General features: G+C 67.4%; 3 protein-coding genes across 3 annotated transcripts; 2 read left to right on the forward strand and 1 right to left on the reverse strand.

Moving 5' to 3' along the window:
- The first annotated feature begins 4,247 nt into the window (after window positions 1–4,247).
- LOC130143544 (nanos homolog 3-like) lies at window positions 4,248–6,157 on the forward strand. The gene is made up of 2 exons (XM_056326236.1): window positions 4,248–5,339; window positions 5,649–6,157. The coding sequence occupies exons 1-2, from the start codon at window positions 4,925–4,927 to the stop codon at window positions 5,813–5,815; spliced, it is 582 nt and encodes a 193-aa protein (XP_056182211.1). The 5' UTR covers window positions 4,248–4,924; the 3' UTR covers window positions 5,816–6,157.
- Window positions 6,131–10,777, reverse strand: LOC130143543 (translation initiation factor IF-2-like). The gene is made up of 6 exons (XM_056326235.1): window positions 10,708–10,777; window positions 9,223–9,400; window positions 8,104–9,118; window positions 6,655–6,785; window positions 6,418–6,510; window positions 6,131–6,270 (listed from the first exon to the last, which is right to left on the reverse strand). Exons 1-6 carry the CDS (start codon window positions 10,736–10,738, stop codon window positions 6,165–6,167), a joined length of 1,554 nt encoding a protein of 517 aa, XP_056182210.1. The 5' UTR covers window positions 10,739–10,777; the 3' UTR covers window positions 6,131–6,164.
- A 240-nt stretch (window positions 10,778–11,017) lies between these two features.
- Window positions 11,018–18,199, forward strand: LOC130143542 (coiled-coil and C2 domain-containing protein 1A-like). The gene is given in 24 exon segments (XM_056326234.1): window positions 11,018–11,136; window positions 11,899–11,976; window positions 12,355–12,490; window positions 12,689–12,798; window positions 12,895–12,959; window positions 13,053–13,110; window positions 13,467–13,607; window positions 14,349–14,586; window positions 14,648–14,766; window positions 14,918–14,990; window positions 15,178–15,249; window positions 15,358–15,488; window positions 15,562–15,634; window positions 15,790–15,917; window positions 16,066–16,189; window positions 16,283–16,368; window positions 16,370–16,456; window positions 16,549–16,668; window positions 17,029–17,087; window positions 17,184–17,300; window positions 17,384–17,457; window positions 17,751–17,809; window positions 17,890–17,941; window positions 18,077–18,199. Coding segments are annotated over 23 exon segments (2,280 nt in total). The 5' UTR covers window positions 11,018–11,136; window positions 11,899–11,922; the 3' UTR covers window positions 18,181–18,199.
- The last annotated feature ends 19 nt before the right edge of the window (window positions 18,200–18,218 follow it).

Consider the following 18,218-nt stretch of genomic DNA (forward strand, 5'->3'; position numbering starts at 1 on the left):
TGAGGTGCCACTTTGGGGCCTGTTTGTTGGGAACAGGGGGTGCCCCCCCCCCTTTCCCACCTGCCACAACCCCTCCCCCCGAAACCTCCTAACCCCCCCAAGCTTCCTAACACCCCCCACCCCCCAAAAAAAACCCACAACCTCCTAAACCCCCCAAATCTCCAAACCCCCCCCAAAGACCCCAACTCCCCCCAACACCCCCAGCCCATCCAAGTCTCTAACCCCTCCAAAGCTCCCCCCAACACCCCCCCTTACCCCCGCCCCACCCGGCAGCGCAGGGGTTAAGCACCGGCCCGCGGCCTGGCCAATGGGAAGCGGCGGGGCGGTGGCCAATAGCGGGCGGGCGGGGCGTTGCGGGCGGCCAATGAGCGATGGCGGGGCGGCACCCAACAAGGGCGGGCGCTGCGGTTTGGGACGACCAATGGGGAGCGGCGGGGCGGTGACCAATAGGGGGCGGGAGGGGCGGGGCGCACGGCCAATGGGCGGTGCCGCTGGCCTGAGGTGACCCGCGCCACCGCCCCCCTCCCCCCCCCCCTCCCCGCAGCCGCGCGCCGAAGGCGGGGCCAAACCCCCACGTGAGTAGCGGCGGGGTGTCGCGACAGGGACCGCCGCAGCACCGGGTGTCGCGACAGGGAGCTCCCCAGCCCCGAGTCTGTGACAGGGCCTCACCCCCCCCGGCCCCGGGCACCGTGACAGGGACTCCCTTAGCCCTGGGTGTCGTGACAGGGACCCCTCCCAGCCCACGGTGCTGTGACAGGGAACCCCCTAGCCCCGGGTGTCGTGACAGGGCCTCACAGCCCCCAGCCCTAGCCGCCATGACAGGGAACCCCCAGCCCTGGGTTCATGACAGAGACCCCCCTGCCAGCCCCAGGTGTCGTGACAGGGACACGCACCCCAGCCCTGGCTGTCGTGACAGGAACCACAGTCTCGGGTCTGTGACAGTCTCCCTGCCCCCTCCCCCAGCCCCCCCAGTGCCGTGATAGGGATCACCCCCGCCAGGTGTCATGACAGGGCCCCCCACAGCCCCTGGTGTCGTGACAGGGGCCCCCCCCTCCACAGGCACCCATGGGTGCTGGGGGGTGCCAGGGCCCCCCGGCTCCCCCGCCACTGCAGGGTGGCCAATCTGTGCCTGGTTGGGCTGGGGGCAGCGCTGCCTGCCTCCCCCCCAGCTCTGTCGTGACAGGCAACAGTGCTGCGTGGCCCGGGCCCGACCCGGTGCTGGGGGTGGCCACGGCTCTTGGGGTAACACCGGCGGCACTGGGGCTGGATCCTGAGCTGCGGCGCTGCCGAGTAACCATCGTGGGTGGCACAGCGAGACCCCGGCACAGCGAGACCCCGGCACGGCAAATCCCCGGCACGGCGAGACCCCGGCACGGCGAGATCCCGGCACAGCGAGACCCCGGCACGGCGAGACCCCGGCACGGTGAGACCCCGGCACGGCGAGACCCCGGCACGGCAAATCCCCGGCACGGCGAGACCCCGGCACGGCGAGATCCCGGCACGGCAAATCCCCGGCACAGTGAGACCCCAGCACGGCAAATCCCCGGCACGGCGAGACCCCGGCACGGCAAATCCCCGGCACGGCGAGACCCCGGCACGGCGAGACCCCGGCACAGCGAGACCCCGGCACGGCGAGACCCCGGCACGGCGAGACCCCGGCACGGCGAGACCCCGGCACAGCAAATCCCCGGCACGGCGAGACCCCGGCACGGCGAGATCCCGGCACGGCAAATCCCCGGCACGGTGAGACCCCAGTACGGCAAATCCCCGGCACGGCGAGATCCCGGCACGGCAAATCCCTGGCACAGCGAGACCCCGGCACGGCGAGACCCCAGCATGGCAAATCCCTGGCACACCACGTCCCCGGTGCGGCAAACCCTCAGTACCGCAAATCCCTGGCACGGTGAGTCCCCGGTGCAGCAAATCCCTGGCACAGCGAATCCCCGGTGCGGTGAGTCCCGGGGATGGCAAAGTGCTGGTGTGGCGAATCCCCAGCACGGCCAGTCCCTGGCCCGGTGAAGCCCTGGCATGGCAAAGCTCTGGCACAGCAACCCCCTGGCACGGTGAACCCCCAGCGTGGCAAATCCCCTGGCACGGCGAACCCCCGGTACGGTGAGTCCTTGGCACGGCACAACCCCGGCACGGCGCCCCCCCATCTCTCACCCCTCATTTATTTCCCCCCTTTCCCTCCCGTTTCTGATGCTGGCCACGGGGCCGGTGCCAAGCGTGGTGCTGGTGCCGAGGGTGCCCGGCCACGCCGCCGAGAAAGCGCCGGGTTTGCACCCAGGGCTGTGCCAGGGCCGCCCTCCCCGGCAGCCGCGGCCCCGGCAGGGTTTTCCCGCTCCCCGGCACAAAGAATTTGGCGCGGGAGGTGCCGGGGCGGCCCTGGGAGGGTGCCAGGCCTCGCCGCCACGGCCATGCTCTGCCTTCAGCCCGTTCTTCCCGCCGCCGCGCTGGGCTCTGGGATGCCCCGGTGCCGGTGAAGCCGCCGGTACCCCCCGGTGGGGAGGGCCGGTGGCCACCGCTGTGCCGGCCGCACAAAGTGCCCATTCTCTGCTTTGCCAGGGCTTTTTGTGGTTCTTTCCTCCTTCTTTTGCGGGGCCCCGCGGCCCTTCGCGACGCGGCTTTGCCGTGACGTCACCGGGAGCCAGCGGGAGGCCCGGCGAGCACGGCATGGCACGGCTCTGGCCGCTCACCGAGCTCCCGCCAGCACTGGCACCGGCACGGGGCAGCGCGGCGCCCGTTTGGTGGGAAACCCCCATGTCTGACATTCTGGTGTGGCCAGCCCGCGCACACGGCCCTGGGGTGCAGTGATGCCGCCGCGCGCCACGGCTCTGGTTTGGAAGCAATAAATGAGGGCCCCCCCGCTCCCCCCGGCGCTCGGCACGTGCGGCTCGAAACCCACCGCGGGCTGGGGGCCGTTCGGCCGCTCTCGCTGGTGCTGCGGCCCGGCCCGGCGCCTCCAGCCCTCGCGGCAACACCATGTGGGCACACTGGCGCTGCCGGAGCGGGTGGCACGGGGCTGCCACGCCATGGGGACCCGGCCGGTATTTCACCACACCGGGAGAGCAGGTGGGGGTCGAGGCCGGCAGCTGCAGGGACCCTTCCCCTGCCAGATCCTCACTGCGCCGATAAACCCCGTGCTGGCGCAGGGATAACCAGGAGGAAGAGCACGAATCCCCCAGGCAGGTGCCACCGGCGAGCCAACACGGTGGCTCCGGTGAACATTCAACGCTGTCGGTGAGTTTTGTGGCTGAGGTGAAACCATCGACCGTTGTGTGTGCCCCGTGGCCCGCCGGAGCGGGCGGGAGAGTCGCTGCCGCCCCAGCGCTGCCATGGCACGGTGGTGCCGGTGTGGTGGTGCCGGTGTGGTGGTGCCGCCATGGTGCGGTGGTGCCGGTGTGGTGGTGCCAGTGTGGTGGTGCTGCCATGGCGCGGTGGTGCCGGTGTGGTGGTGCTGGTGTGGTGGTGCTGCCATGGTGCGGTGGTGCCGGTGTGGTGGTGCCGGTGTGGTGGTGCTGCCATGGCGCGGTGGTGCCGGTGTGGTGGTGCCGCCATGGCACGGTGGTGCTGGTGTGGTGGTGCCGGTGTGGTGGTGCTGCCATGGCGTGGTGGTGCCGGTGTGGTGGTGCCGGTGTGGTGGTGCCGGTGTGGTGGTGCTGCCATGGTGCGGTGGTGCCGGTGTGGTGGTGCCGCCATGGCGCGGTGGTGCCGGTGTGGTGATGCCGGTGTGGTGGTGCTGCCATGGCGCGGTGTTGCCAGTGTGGTGGTGCCGGTGTGGTGGTGCTGGTGTGGTGGTGCCGGTGTGGTGGTGCTGCCATGGCGTGGTGGTGCCGGTGTGGTGGTGCTGCCATGGCGCGGTGGTGCCGGTGTGGTGGTGCCGCCATGGCGCGGTGGTGCCGGTGTGGTGATGCCGGTGTGGTGGTGCTGCCATGGCGCGGTGGTGCCAGTGTGGTGGTGCCGGTGTGGTGGTGCCGCCATGGCGCGGTGGTGCCGGTGTGGTGGTGCTGGTGTGGTGGTGCTGCCATGGCGCGGTGGTGCCGGTGTGGTGGTGCCGGTGTGGTGGTGCCGCCATGGCGCGGTGGTGCCGGTGTGGTGGTGCCAGTGTGGTGCTGGTGTGGTGGTGCCGCCATGGCGTGGTGGTGCCGGTGTGGTGGTGCCGGTGTGGTGGTGCTGCCATGGCGCGGTGTTGCCGGTGTGGTGGTGCTGCCATGGCACGGTGTTGCTGGTGTGGTGGTGCCGGTGTGGTGGTGCTGGTGTGGTGGTGCTGGTGTGGTGGTGCTGCCATGGCGCAGTGGTGCTGCCGCACGCCGCCGGCTCCTTGCCAGGACGCTCGGCACAGGGCAACCAAAATTCATGCTCCACGCGCGTCACCTGTGGCGGGTCGTGGTGCTGGGGAAACCAAAATCCCCATTTTTTCCCCAAATCCCCCTTTTTTTCTGCAAACCCGGGGGGGCGGGGGGCCGGCGCAGCCCTCCCAGCAGCCGCAGCGGTGCCGGTGGTGCCCCAGGGCGGCTGTTGTGGGTGATTCTGCCCCATTAGCGGGTGCTTTGCCGATCCCGGCTGCTGGGGGGTCCCCCCTGGATGGGCAGAGGGTCCTGTTGGGCCCCGAACCCCAAGTTTGGCTGCGAGGCGGCCGCAGCCGGGGCGATGCTGGCCAACACCGGGGTGCTGGCGGCACAAGGGGGTTTAAACGCCGGCACTGGGGGCTTGGGGGGTGACCCCCGTGCGCGGAGAGGGGAAGAGGCGCAGACACCCCCACCCCGCCGGGCAGACGCACCGGCTCCAGGCGGCGGCTGGGGGAGGGGGCCAGCCCCCAGCCCCCGGCCCCGGTGGCGGCGATTGGCCCTGGGTGGCCCCGCCAGGGCAGGCCCCGGCACACGGAGCCCGGTGCAGCGGCAGAGCCGGCGGGCTGCAGCACGGGATGGAGCCCAGCACCACGTTCGACATGTGGAGGGACTACCTGGGGCTGGCGGCCGTGCTGGCCACGCTGGCGCAGGAGCACGGCGACGCCGAGCAGGAGGCATCGGCACAGCCCAGCGCACCGGAACCGGTACCGGCGTCAGCCGGTCAAGCCCTGTGCACCTTCTGCAAGCACAACGGCGAGGCAGAGCACATCTACCGCACGCACAGCCTGCACGACGCCAGCGGCCGGGTGCTGTGCCCCATCCTGCGCAGCTACGTCTGCCCGCAGTGCGGGGCCACGCGCGACCGGGCGCACACCCGCCGCTTCTGCCCGCTCACCCACGGCACCTACACCTCCGTCTACAGCCGCTCGCCACGCGGCACCAAGAAGGGACCGCGCGCTGGCGGAGCGCTCCCCGCTCCCCTCGCCGCAGGTATCGCTCCGGTTTGACGCGCGGCGCTGCCCGTCTCGCAGCCCCCCCAAAAAAACGGCGGGGTCGGGGTGAGGGGGGTCGCTTCCCAGTGCGAGCCACCCGCGGGGAAATGCGGCCCCAGTGTTGCCACTGGGCCAGCGGTTTTGGCACAAAGCCACACTTTGAACCCGCCACCTCCAGCCTTAATTTACCCAGGAGAGAGCCCGCTGTGGTCCTTGGGGCAATTAGGCTAATTAACGGGCGCGCACAGCACCCCGGCACACGCGGTGCTCGCTGGTGCTCTCCCCTCTCTCCTGGTTTCTCTTCCAGGGGGTCCCCTGAGGATGCATCACCGGGGAGGCACCGGGACGGCGCTCCCACCAAACCCAGTCTCCCCAGTCCGTCTCCCCGCGGGTCAAGCTGAGCGACACCGGCCCGGTGGCGGTTTGGCGGTCGCCGCTGACAGAAGCCACCTCCAGATGCCGAGAAAAGCCTGAGCGGGGGCGGTTTCACCAGCACCCCGTGCTGGGGGCGCTCAGGGTTGGGGTCGGTTCCAGGTTTGGGGGTTCGTTGGTTGGTTTTTATTAATCCCAGCGGGCGCTCGAGGGCCGCGCCGGCTCCTGCCATGCTCCGGCTGCTGCCGAGCACCCGAGGGGGCCAGGACGGCGTTAGCCACTCGCCCAGTGGCTCCGGCCCTCGCCGGACGCCCCGGTTTGTTCTTTAGCCGTTATCTCACATGTTCTGTGTTGGAAGGGGTTTATTTCCAGCCTGTTTGCCGTTGAAACGCTGTTTGACGTTAATAAACGCTTGAGCCGTGCCGGGGCTGGCACCGGCACCGACCTGGCCCTACGTCTCCTTCCACCGCCTCTCGGCGCGTGCCGGCTGCCGGCTCCGCCGCGGCTTCGGCCTCCTCAGCGCGGCCAGGCCCCGGTGAGCGCTCATCACCAGGCGGCTGCGGGGGGCACCGGCGTCACCCTCCACCTTGCACGGACCCCGCGGCGCGGCGTTCGCCCACCCTCAGCCCCCCGCAGGGCTGGATCCCCCCACCCCGGGAAAAAGGACGCGGATTTCGCGGGCGGCGCGAGCAGGCGGCTCTTACTTGAGGTTGGAGAGCTCCAGGATCAGGCCGCACACCACGTCGGTCGCGTCCCTCCTGGGGGCGGGTGGGCACAGCCCCTCCGGCTCCTCGCCCCTGACCGAAGATGGAAAATTCAATTTTTACTCATCAAATCGGGGCATTTTGCCTCAAACCCAGGGGGTTTATCCCTCACAGCCGCTCTGCCCCCCAGCCCACCCCTCTGCCAGTGGCACCCGTCGGGGTGGGCAGCGCACCTACCGGGGCCACAGCTGGTGTGGGCCGCTCCCTGCGCTGAGCACCGGGGGCTCCTCGGCACAGCTCCGGCACGCCGCGGCACACGGCTCCTGCCCAGGCTCCACAGAGCCGCACGGGCCGGTGGTGGGAAGCGGCTGCGGAGAAAAGTCCCTGTCACCACGAAGCCATGGCCAGGGAGCCCGACTCCAACCCGCCAAAGATGGATATTCCCCCCCCCTTTCAGCCTATTCCATGCATTTTGGGGGGTTTATTTGGTGTTTCCAGCATTTTGGGGGGTTTATTTGGCATCTCTGGTATTTATAGGAGCTTTATTTGGCATTTTGGAGGAGTTATTTGGCACTTGAGGGGGCTTTATGCAGAATTTTGGGGGCTTTAGTCGGAATTTGGGGGGGGGTTATTCAGTGTTTCTGACATTTTGGGGACTTTATTTGGAGTTTCCAGCATTTTCGAGGATGCTTTATTCAGGATTTTCGGGGGTTTATTTAGAGTTTCCAGCATTTTGGGAGCTTTATTTGGCATTTCGGGGGGTTTATTCAGAATTGGGGGCAGGGGATATTTGGCATTTCTGGTATTTTGAGGGCTTTATTTGGCATTTTGGGGCTTTATTGGGCATTTTGGGGGCTTTATTTGGCGTCTCTGGCATTTTGGGGGGTTTATTTGGCATTTTGGGGCTTTATTTGGCATTTTGGGAGCTTTATTTGGCATTTCGGGGGGTTTATTCAGAATTGGGGGCAGGGGGTATTTGGCATTTCTGGTATTTTGAGGGCTTTATTGGGCATTTTGGGGCTTTATTTGGCATTTTGGGGCTTTATTTGGCGTCTCTGGCATTTTGGGGGGTTTATTTGGCATTTTGGGGCTTTATTGGGCATTTTGGGAGCTTTATTTGGCATTTAGGGGGGTTTATTCAGAATTGGGGGCAGGGGATATTTGGCATTTCTGGTATTTTGAGGGCTTTATTTGGCATTTTGGGGCTTTATTGGGCATTTTGGGGGCTTTATTTGGCGTCTCTGGCATTTTGGGGGGTTTATTTGGCATTTTGGGGCTTTATTTGGCATTTTGGGAGCTTTATTTGGCATTTCGGGGGGTTTATTCAGAATTGGGGGCAGGGGGGTATTTGGCATTTCTGGTATTTTGAGGGCTTTATTGGGCATTTTGGGGCTTTATTTGGCATTTTGGGGCTTTATTTGGCGTCTCTGGCATTTTGGGGGGTTTATTTGGCATTTTGGGGCTTTATTGGGCATTTTGGGAGCTTTATTTGGCATTTAGGGGGGTTTATTCAGAATTGGGGGCAGGGGATATTTGGCATTTCTGGTATTTTGAGGGCTTTATTTGGCATTTTGGGGCTTTATTGGGCATTTTGGGGGCTTTATTGGGCATTTTGGGGGTTTATTCATGTCTCGGGCACTTTGGGTTGGTGTTTTCAGGATAAGTTAGTGACTGCTGGCGGTTTACCAGCGGCGGTGGCAGCGCTGGGCTGCTCCCCTCCAGGCCGCCCTGCAGCTCTCTCCGTTCCCCGGCTGAAGCGCCGACAGCCGAGCCGGTGCCCACGGCAGGGGGCTGTGCGGTGCCGCTGAGAGCCGGCCCCGGTGTCACCGTAACGGTGGGCGCGCTCTCTGCGCCTCCTCTGCCGCGCGGGGGGCTGCCGGAGCCGGTGGGAGGCTGCGCGGCCGGCCTTGGCGCGCTCGCCGTGTGCTCCGCCAGGCCGTCGACGTCGTCCGAGGGATTCTGGAATCCGCCAGCCGGGATGGCTGGAGCCAAGCCGGGCCCGGGGAAAGCGGCTTCTCCCCCTCCAGCCTCTTCACGGGCCTCTCCCGATGTTTTCCATGGGGGAACATTCCCACTCCGCGGCTGGCGCGCCAGGCCGACGGTGCTGGCAGCCTCAGCGGTGCCTCCCTCCGCCTTCAGCTCCGCGGCCGGGGCACAGACCACCGGGACCTCGACGGAGGCGCCGCTGCAGGATCCAAACACGTTCTCTCCCGTGTCGCTTGTCCCGCTCGCCCACGGTTGTTGCCTGCACTCCTGGGGCGCTCCCCCTGCCACCCTCTCGGATACGGCGCCTCCATTTTCTTCGGTGCGCGGCGGCTCCCGCGTCTCATCCACGTCACCGTTAACTCCCTCCTCAGGGTGAGGGGCCGGCATCTCCGCTGGCGCGCAGCCGCCGGTGCTCCGGCCTGGAGTATCCGCCGGGAGAGCTGTCTCTCCGCCAGCAGCCCCCTCTCCTCCTGCTGGCACAGCGCGGCCACACTTGGGGCCGTCACCAATGCTGCCAGCTGTGCCGTGGGTTGAGGTCTCGGTGGCCGGCTCCTCACCGCAGCCACTGTGCCGCTCCTTTTTGGCCTCGTCTGCCACCAAATTTCCCCGTTGTGGTGACTCTGGCTGAGACGCTGCTCCCAGGGCTGCTCCCTCCGGTGACTTGCCGCCACCTGTGCTTTGCTCCGGCACAGCCACCTCCCCGTCGCTGTTCACGCTGTTAAAACCAACGAAAGCGAGTTCAGCGAGCGGCGAGGCGACGGCTGGGGTCTCCGTGCAGACCCTGGCTCAGCCGCAAACCCCCGTTTCTCATCCCGGTACCTCCCCGGTGCAGTTGTGGCGGCGCTGCTGCGGGTCGCTTGTCCACACGGTTCGGGTTTTCCATCCGCATCGCCACTCTGAGCTGGTTCAGCCACGTCTAAACCGTCATCTTTCGCTGCCTCCGAATCCTCCTGAACATTCGGTTTGGTTTTGGGAAGATGCTGGTCACCGTCTCCTCCTTTGAAGGGGAAAACCAGAATCAGGCGTCAGCCATGGGGGTAAGAGGGGCTTGGTGTCGCATCAGACGGGGAGAGCAGCGTTCGGAGAGGTTCTGTGCTATTTTTTTGACTAAATCCTAGTGAAAATACTCCCCCACACACCTCTAATGCTTGAACCGAAGGGAAAAAAATCCCTTTGAGGGCTTTTTGTGTTGAACCGAAGGGAAAAAACACCCTTTTAGAACTTTTTGTGGGGTGCCAGCTCCACTCCGTCCACACCTGCTCCCCCAAAATGCCAAGAAAGGGTGTTTGCGGCACAAGGGGCTCGGCCACGGCTCTGTGGGTGCCACTCCCCCCTCGCCAACCGAAGCAGAGCTCTCTTTGGTGAAAGAGGCGTGGAAAGGTTAAAGGCCGGTGTCATTTCACGTAGAAACGGGGAGGGTTTTGCAGCGTAACAGGTTTGTAAGGAAGAAGAGGCAGGGTGGGCTCAGGGGAAGAGCCAGGGTGGGCTCTGGGGTGCTCACTGGCAGCTTAATGCAAGGGGCGAGATGGGGCTGGCTGCCTTACGGGGAGGGGAAGGGGACGGTGGCCCTGTCCCCCTCGCCGGCCCCTTGCTGGCCTCTCGCCCACCCTGTCCCCTCGCCATCCCCTGACCGTCCCCGGCCCCTTGTCACCCCCATCCCCTCACCAACCCTGGCCCTTTGCCATCCCCAGCCCCTCACCCACCCTGTCCTCTCGCTGTCCTCACCCCCTCACCAACCCCGGCCCCTTGTCACCCCCTCACCACCTCCCTGCCGCTCCCGTCCCCTCATCAACCGCCAGCCCCTCGCCAGCCCCTCACCAGCCCTGGCCCCTCGCCGCCCCTGGCCCCTCGCTGTCCCCTCGCCACCCCCATAGCCTTGCCACCCCCATAGCCTCGCCACCCCCTCATGATTCCCTCATGATTCCCTCATGATCCCCTCACCATCCCCTCATGATCCCCTCACCATCCCCTCATGATCCCCTCGCCATCCCCTCATGATCCCCTCGCCATCCCCTCATGATTCCCTCATGATCCCCTCGCCATCCCCTCATGATTCCCTCATGATCCCCTCGCCATCCCCTCATGATCCCCTCGCCATCCCCTCATGATCCCCTCGCCATCCCCTCGTGATCCCCTCGCCATCCCCTCGTGATCCCCTCGCCACCCCCATCCCCTCGCCATCCCCTCGTGATCCCCTCGCCACCCCCATCGCCATCCCCTCGCCGCCCCCATCCCCTCGCCATCCCCTCGCTGCCGCCATCCCCTCGCCATCCCCTCGCCGCCGCCGGGGCCTCGTGCCGTTACCTGGTAGCTGCTCCCTCCTCCGCTTGCCCATCCCGCCGCTCCCCTGCCTGCGGAGAACAGCACGGCCATGAGGCAGCAGCCCCCCCCCCAGGGCGCTTCGCCCCCAGGGCCGAGCCCACCCCCCTCCACCGACCCCCGGGGCCCAGCGCCACCCCCGCTGGCAGCAGCCACCAACCCCCCCCGGTTCCGAGGGGAAACAGGGGCCGTGTCACCCGCCCCCCCCGAACGCGCGTCGGGCCCGCCGGGCCGCCCCCCTCCCCCAGCCTCACGCTTTTCCCGCCTCCCGCCGTGCGCCTGCGCGGCGCGGGGCACGCTGGGAGCTGTAGTTTCCCCCCGGGTGCCGTCAAGCGAAACGCGGCGACAGCGGCTTTTGCGACGTTGGTGCCGTAAAGCGCGGCCGGTTGTTGACAGCGGCGGGCGGAGTAGGAAGTGAGTGTGGCTGGGGGAGGGGGCGGGGGTCGTTTCTGGCGGGCGGGTGGGTGAGTGGGTGGGTTAGGGGGGCGCTGGGCCCTGAGGGGTGCTGAGGTGGGGAGTGGGGGCTTGCGGGGGGCTGAGGGGAGGCAGCGAGGCCTGGGGTGGTCTGGGGGATGAAATGAGGCCTGGGGGGCGCTGAGGGAAGGTAACAAGGCCGGCAGGGGGGTCTGGGAGGTGAAATGAGGTCTGGGGGGGGGCTGAGGGGAGGCAACGAGGCCTCGGGGGGGTCTTGGGGGTGTGTGTGAAATGGGGGCTTGTAGGGGGTCTGAGGTGGTGAAATGGGGTCGGGGGGGAAATGGGGCCTTGTGGGGGCCCGGGGGTGGGAATGGGGCCGGGGGGGGGCTGATGGGGTAGAATGGGGCCTGGGGGGGGGGTGGGGAGGGGAGATGGGGCCTGGGAGGGCTGAGGAGGGGGTATGGGGCCTGGGAGAGGGAAATGTTGCCTTGTGTGAGGCTGGGGGGGGGGAAGGGCTGCGGGGGAGGGGGGGAATCCTCTGGAGGAGGGGACAGGGCTGGGGGGGGCAGCAGCACCCTGGGGTGCTTGGAGAAGGGGGGGGGGGCGTGGTGCGGGAGCCAGGGCGCTGCCGCAAAACTCATGGAAAGCAGGGGGAGGGGGCTCAGCGGGGGCTGCAGAAGGCTGGGGGGGGGCGGCCCTGTCCAGGCTCTCCGGTGGGTGCTGGGCTTCCCGCCCCCCCCCCCTTTAACGCAGCCCCCCCAGCTCGGCACGGTGAGGAGCAGAGCCATGAGCAGAGCCCGCAGGCTGCCGCCGGGCCACGGTGCCGCCATCGCCAGGCAGGTGCGGCCCGTGCCCCCCGCCCTGGTGTGCCCCCCACCCCCACCTGCCCCGGGGGAAGATCAATGCCATCAACAGCTGTTCGGCGGCGGAGGCGGCGCTGGTTGTGCCACCGTTGCCCAGCCGGGTCTATCGCTGTTGCTTTTCATCTTTATTTAAATATTTTAATTTAATTAAGTGGTTTTATTCACCCCGGTGCCTCGCAAATCGCTGTTGCGGCGTCACTCACGGCACCGTGGGCTCTGCCCCGAGCTGTGGCTGCGCCGGCGTCCCTCCCTGAAGGATCCATGTCAATTCCCTCCTTCCCCCCGCTGGATCCCGGGGGATCCCCTGGCCCTAACGAGGCGTCATTAGTGCCGCGCCCCGCCTCCCTCCCCGCAGATGGGTTTGCTGGTGGATCTCTCTCCGGAGGGCATGGTGGGAGATGCCGCCGCGGACGATGCCGCCGAGCTGGAGGCCGAGCTGCTGGCGCTGGTGGGAGGCCGAGCTGCGCCGGGGGGGAAGCCCGAGGGGAAAAGTGAGCACTGCCATGGCGGTGGGGCTCCTCCGCCGTTAATTGCTGGGATAATTAATGACGTGTCACGTAGAAAGTGGCTCCTGGTGGGTCGTTTCTGCCCCGCCCGGGCTGGACCCTCCTGCAGGGGGGCTGAAACCATCAAAAAATGGGTAAATGGCCCCAAACGCCCCCCCCCGCCATGTGCTGTGTCTCCTCCAGCCCCATTGCCGATGGAGGCGATTGAGGAGATGGCCGCTCTGTGCATGAAGGACCCGGACGAGGAGGAGGGGGATGACGACGAGGAGCTGGTAGATGAAGACGATCTCATGGTGAGATGGGGGCTGAGCCCTCAGGGCAGCTCTGTCCCAAAAAAAAGGGGCTTTTCCACCTGGGATCATCTCTGAGGGATCTCCTGGCGCTTCCAGGCCGAGCTGCAGGAGGTGCTGGGTGAAGGGGAGGGCAGCATGGACGCGCTGGTGCCACCCGCCAAGGTACGACGCCTCCTGGGGCTCCGCTCCTGCCGTGCCGGTGCCGGATCCGGCCCTTTTGGGACTTTTCCTGTCGCTTTTTCATTCATCTGCCGGGAAAACGCATCTGGGTCACGGGAACCTGCCCTGCAGCAGGGGAAAACCTTCCCGGGGGTGAGGAGGAGCCAGGTTCCCTCCGCCGCTGCCTCGGTGATGGGCAGCGTTGGAAGTCTTGTGTGCTGAGATGGGATTTAGGGGATTTTTTGGAATTTACAGGGAGTTAGCCTCTGATAATCCCCGTTTTAGGGCAATCCCTGTCCATTAGCAGCCGTTGGGGCTCTTCCTTCAGCCCCCAGAGGCTGTAAAATCACGGAAAGGATCGGGACGCGCGGCTGTGCCGCTTTGGCTTGAGCCAGAGCCGGGCTCCAAGCCCCCGCCTCGGCTCCGAGCCCCCGATCCAAGCGGATTATCGGCGGCGGGACGAGCCCGGCTCTCGCTGCGTGGATCCCAGCGCTTCTCCTTGGGTGCAGGTGCCGGAGCCGCTGCCCGTGGAGTCCGGCGGTGTGGAGGCGATGCTGACGGAGCGGACGGCCATGTACCGGGCGGCCATCGCCAACGCCAGGCAGGCAGGGGACGGCTCCAGGCTGCGGCGCTACGAGCGTGGCCTCAAGGTGAGCTGGCACCGAGGGCCCCGCCGCAAAGCCCTGGGATTTAATTGGATCTTTTGAATTAAATGAAACCGTCGGATCGCGAATTCCCGGCTGCGCTCAGCCGGTGTTACCGAACTCGGGGGGAGGGGGTTGCGCTCGCAGCTCGGCTCCGCTTCACCCCGCAGCCGCAAGGTCGGCTACAACACTGCCTCGAGGTCCCGATTCCTCGCGGTTATTCAAAACCCTTGGAAGAGCCTCAGAATTATTTTTATTTTTATTGATTTTGAGCCCTGGTTTTCCCCTCCGGGCCGTTTCCCATCTTGTTTAAGCCCCTTTTGCCACGCTGGGGTCTTTCCAGCGCCGCTGGCTTGGTGCAGAGCCCCTGAGGTGGGACCCCACGTTCCCTCTGGGTCATGGCACAGGAAAGGGCGACATCCCGTGTTTTTTGGAGCCCGGGAGCGGCACTTACCCCTCCGCCGGGATTTTGCCGGTGCGGGCAGAGCGGGGCCGGCTGGCCACGGGCACAGGCTGAGGGAGGCAGCAGCTGAGGAGATTTTGGGGGGGGGAGATCGGGATTTTGGGTTTGGGGCTGGATCCCCCGTGGGTGAGAGACCCCCAGCTCCCGGCCCTGCTGTGGGCGCAGTTTTTAGGTGGCCGTTGGGGTTTCCCACCTCCGGCGGCCCCGGCAGCTCTGCGGTTCCTCTTTCGGCCGAGGAATATTTGCGGGGACGGGGAGTTTTCCCCTGTGCCTCTTCCTTCCAGACGCTGGAGAGCATGCTGGCCTCCGTCAGGAAGGGAAACAAGATCGAGGAGGAGGAGATCCCCCCGCCCGTGGCGCTGGGGAAGGGGCTGAGCTCCCCCCAGCCCCCCCCCACCGCCCGCCGGCTCCCTGCAGCCGCCCCAGGTCCTGCCCAGTGGCTCTTCGCCGCCACCAGCTCCGGCCTCACCGGCTTCCCACCCAGGCAAGGCTTTGGCTCGCTATTCTGCACCGGCGATGGCCGTACCCCGCGGCTGACGGGGGGGGAAGCCAGCAACGCCGCTCTGCTTCCCGCTAACTGCAGGCTCTGCCGGTGCCGAGGCCATGCTGCGGGGCCGGCAGCGCGAGTACAAGCTGGCAGCGCTGCGTGCCAAGCAGCGTGGCGACCTGGAGGCAGCCACGCGGTGCTACCGGCTGGCGAAGGTGTGGCGCTGGGCGTGCCGAGGGGCCTGGGGCTCCCTCCCTGGTCCCCGCTGATGCGAATCCCCCCCCCCTTTTTGTGGATTCCGTGGTGGGTGCGGGGCTCAGTGCAGGAAAACAGCCGGTCTGGGGGGGGTTTGGTGATTTTTTCCAGAGTCTTGACTCCCTGCTGGACGCGGCGCAGCAGGGCCAGCCAGTGGAGCTCAGCAGCGTGCCACCGCCTCCCGGTAAGACCCGCAGCCTCGGTGGGGAGCGGCGGGGAGCGCTCGTCCCCCCCCTTTTTTTTTTTTTTTTTTTTAGATTTTTTTCTGATGGAGGAAAAAAAAGCCACCGTGGGGGCTCTGCTCGTCGCAGCACTGACCTCACCGCTCGCTTGTGGGTGCTGATTTCCTGATTTGCCATCCCTCTCCGCAGCCCAGGCGCCGGAGGAGCCGCTGTCACCCACCCAGACGCAGCCTGAACCCCAACCGGCCTCTCCCACGGCAGGTAGAACCCCCAACCCCCAATTCCTACCCCCAAACATCCCCCTGGGGGAAGGGAACTTCCAAGAAAAAAGCGGCTGGAAGCTTTTCCACCGGCTCTCCCCCGCTGCAGCCGCGCCGCCGGCTCCGCGGGACGCGCTGGAGGCTCTGCAGCAGCGGATGGAACGCTACGCGGCGGCGGCGGCGCAGGCCAGGAGCAAGGGCGACGATCGGAAGGCGCGGATGCACGAGCGCATCGTCAAGGTGCGGGAGCCGCGTGTGCCGCGGTGCTGCCGGCCCCGCCGCGGTGCTGCTCAGCCTCCCCGTTCCCTTCCAGCAATACCAAGACGCCATCCGGGCGCACAAAGCTGGGAAAACGGTGGATTTCTCGGAGCTGCCCGTCCCGCCAGGTATTTTTCCCTGTTTTTTTCGTGGCGAGTGCTTCTCGGGGGCCGGTTCCTGAAGCCGGTGCACGGGGGGGAGCAGGATCTGGACCCCTCCGCCCTGGTGAGCTGTGGGGGGCTGCGGTACCCCCGATTTTCTCCCCCTGGCACCCCCCGGCCAGGCTTCCCACCCATCCAGGGCACGGAGACGCCGTCCGGTGAGCAGAGCCTCGCCGGGGTGCTGGAGGCGGCGGCGAGGCTGGCCAGCCAGGAGGTCCGCGATGAGGAGGAAGGCGATGAGGAGGCACAGGTCGGCGTTCGGGGGGGCTGGGGACCCTCTGCCTACCTCCCCCAGCCCAAAACGGGGAGCGCGGAGGGCTCCAAAGGGGAAACCCAACCCCCTGCGGGGCTGGGCCCCCCGTTTTCCATCTGACGCTGCATTTCTCCCCCCGGCACAGCCCACTGCCCGCCCAGCCCCGGTGAGAGCATCCACCCCCCAGCCCAAAGCGCCGCCGCCGCCTCCCCGCGCCGCCCCCCATCCCGCCGCCGTGACCAAAGCACCCCCTAAACCCGCTGGGAAAGGTAACGCCGCCATCCGGCACAGCGTGGCGGGCAAGGAGGGGGCGGCCAGCCCCCAGCCCCCCCGGGGGGGGCTCAGCGCCGCCTGCCCCGCAGCCCAGCAGCAGCTGGCGTTCCTGGAGGGCCGGCGGCGGCAGCTGGCACAGGCCGCCCTGCGCGCCAAGCAGAGCCGCGACATCGAGGGGGGCGAAGCTGCTGCTGCGCCAGGCCAAGGGGCTGGACGCCATGATCGCGGCCGCGCGCGGCGGGCTGCCCGTCGACATCACCAAGGTGGGGATGCGGCATCCGGTGGTGCTCGGCCGGCTCCCGGTGGGGCGTTCCTGGTGTGGGGGCTCTGAGCCGAGCCCTTCCCCCCGCCGCAGGTCCCCGAAGCCCCCGTGAACAAGGAGGACTTCGTGCTGGTGCAGCGCGGCGCCTGCGTCCCCCCCGAGGCCGCCGGCCGGTACCTGGAGCTGGTGCGGGTGATCCGGCAGCAGCACGAGGTAGCGGCACCAGGAAATCCGGCGGGTTTGGGAGGGGGAGACTGAAAACGGGGCGGGCAGGACGTGGCAGGTGGGGGGGAGGGGAATGGGGGGACCCGGCGGGTCCCTGTCGCAGGAGGAGGGGATCAAACCGCTGCCCTGGCGGGGGGCGCGGGGAGCGGCCGCAGGTTTCAATCCGGCGTGAACTGGGGCTGAGCCAGCAGCGGAGCCGGGTTTGCGGGTGCAGGGGGGACCCCGGCCCCAGCGGGACCCCCGCGGCAGCACAGCCCAGCACCAGCACGGTGGGGGCCCGGCGGGGGCTACCGCGGCTGGGGTCCCTGTGGGGGGCTTTCCTCTTCCTCCTCTCCCTCACCCCCCCAGATGTGCGTCAGCCACTCCAAGCAGTTCACTCACCTGGGGAACATCGCAGAGACCACCAAGTGAGTCTGGGGGCGGCCGGGGGGCGCCGTGGCCGCCGCGTGCTGGCCGCGCGGTGCAGGGGAGCGGTGCCGGGGGCTGACGGCACTGGCCAGCAGGTTTGAGCGACTGGCCGAGGATTGCAGGCAGCACATGGCCGTCCTGAAGCAGGCGCACGCCCGGGGGTACCCGCCGCCCCGGCACCGCTACGAGCAACGAACCTTCAGCGTCATCAAGTAGGGGCTCGCCGGCGCGGCCGCCGCGGTGCCGAGGGGCAGGTGGGCGCTGGTGGGATCCTCCTGGCTCGTCCCCTCCGCAGGAGCTTCCCGGAGCTGAACAGCAGCGACATGGTGCTGTGCATAGTCAAGGGGATCAACCTCCCGGCACCGCCAGGTGAGGGGAGCCGGCGGGGTGCCGCGGAGGTCGTCCAGCCTGGGCCGGGGGCGGTGCTGGGCTTTGCCGGCTCCTCACCGACGAGGCTTTTATTTTTAATTATTTGTGACTTAAAATTCCCGGGTTTGCCGCCACGGCGATGGGTGATGGGCACCGCCGGGGTGCTGTGGATCCGCCGCCCGTGGCGATGGGCACCGCCGGGGTGCCGTGGATCCGCCGCCGTGGCGATGGGCACCGCCGGGGTGCCGTGGATCCGCCGCCGCGGCGATGCTGATGCTGTGTCCACCTGGCAGGTGTAGCTCCCACCGAGCTGGATGCCTTCGTGCGCTTCGAGTTCCCCTACCCCAGCGCGGTGAGTTGCCCCCTCCTCGTGCCCCCCCCCAGCCCCCCCTCACCCCCCCCCGCACCCCCTCACCCCCCACGCCCCGGCAGGAGGAGGCCCAGAAGGACAAGACCAACGTCGTCAAAAACACCGACTCCCCTGGTAAGTGCCGCGCTCGGCCCATCTGGGGGGGGGAGGGGGGGGGGCTGGCACCCGAGGGGAGCTCCCCGGGGGTCCCCGGGGGTGCGCCGGGGCCTGGGGCTCGTTAGGGCCCGGGTGGTCACTGGCGGCCAGCAGAGTTCAAGGAGCAGTTCAAGCTGCACATGAACCGCGGGCACCGGGGGCTGCGGCGCGTCCTGCACACCAAGGGCATCCGCTTCGAGGTGGCGCATAAGGGGTAAGAGAGGAAGGGCTGCCCCGCCCCCCCTGCCCCGCCCCC

The sequence above is a fragment of the Falco biarmicus genome, unplaced genomic scaffold (assembly GCF_023638135.1).
Source record: "Falco biarmicus isolate bFalBia1 unplaced genomic scaffold, bFalBia1.pri scaffold_426, whole genome shotgun sequence".
Taxonomy (NCBI): domain Eukaryota; kingdom Metazoa; phylum Chordata; class Aves; order Falconiformes; family Falconidae; genus Falco; species Falco biarmicus.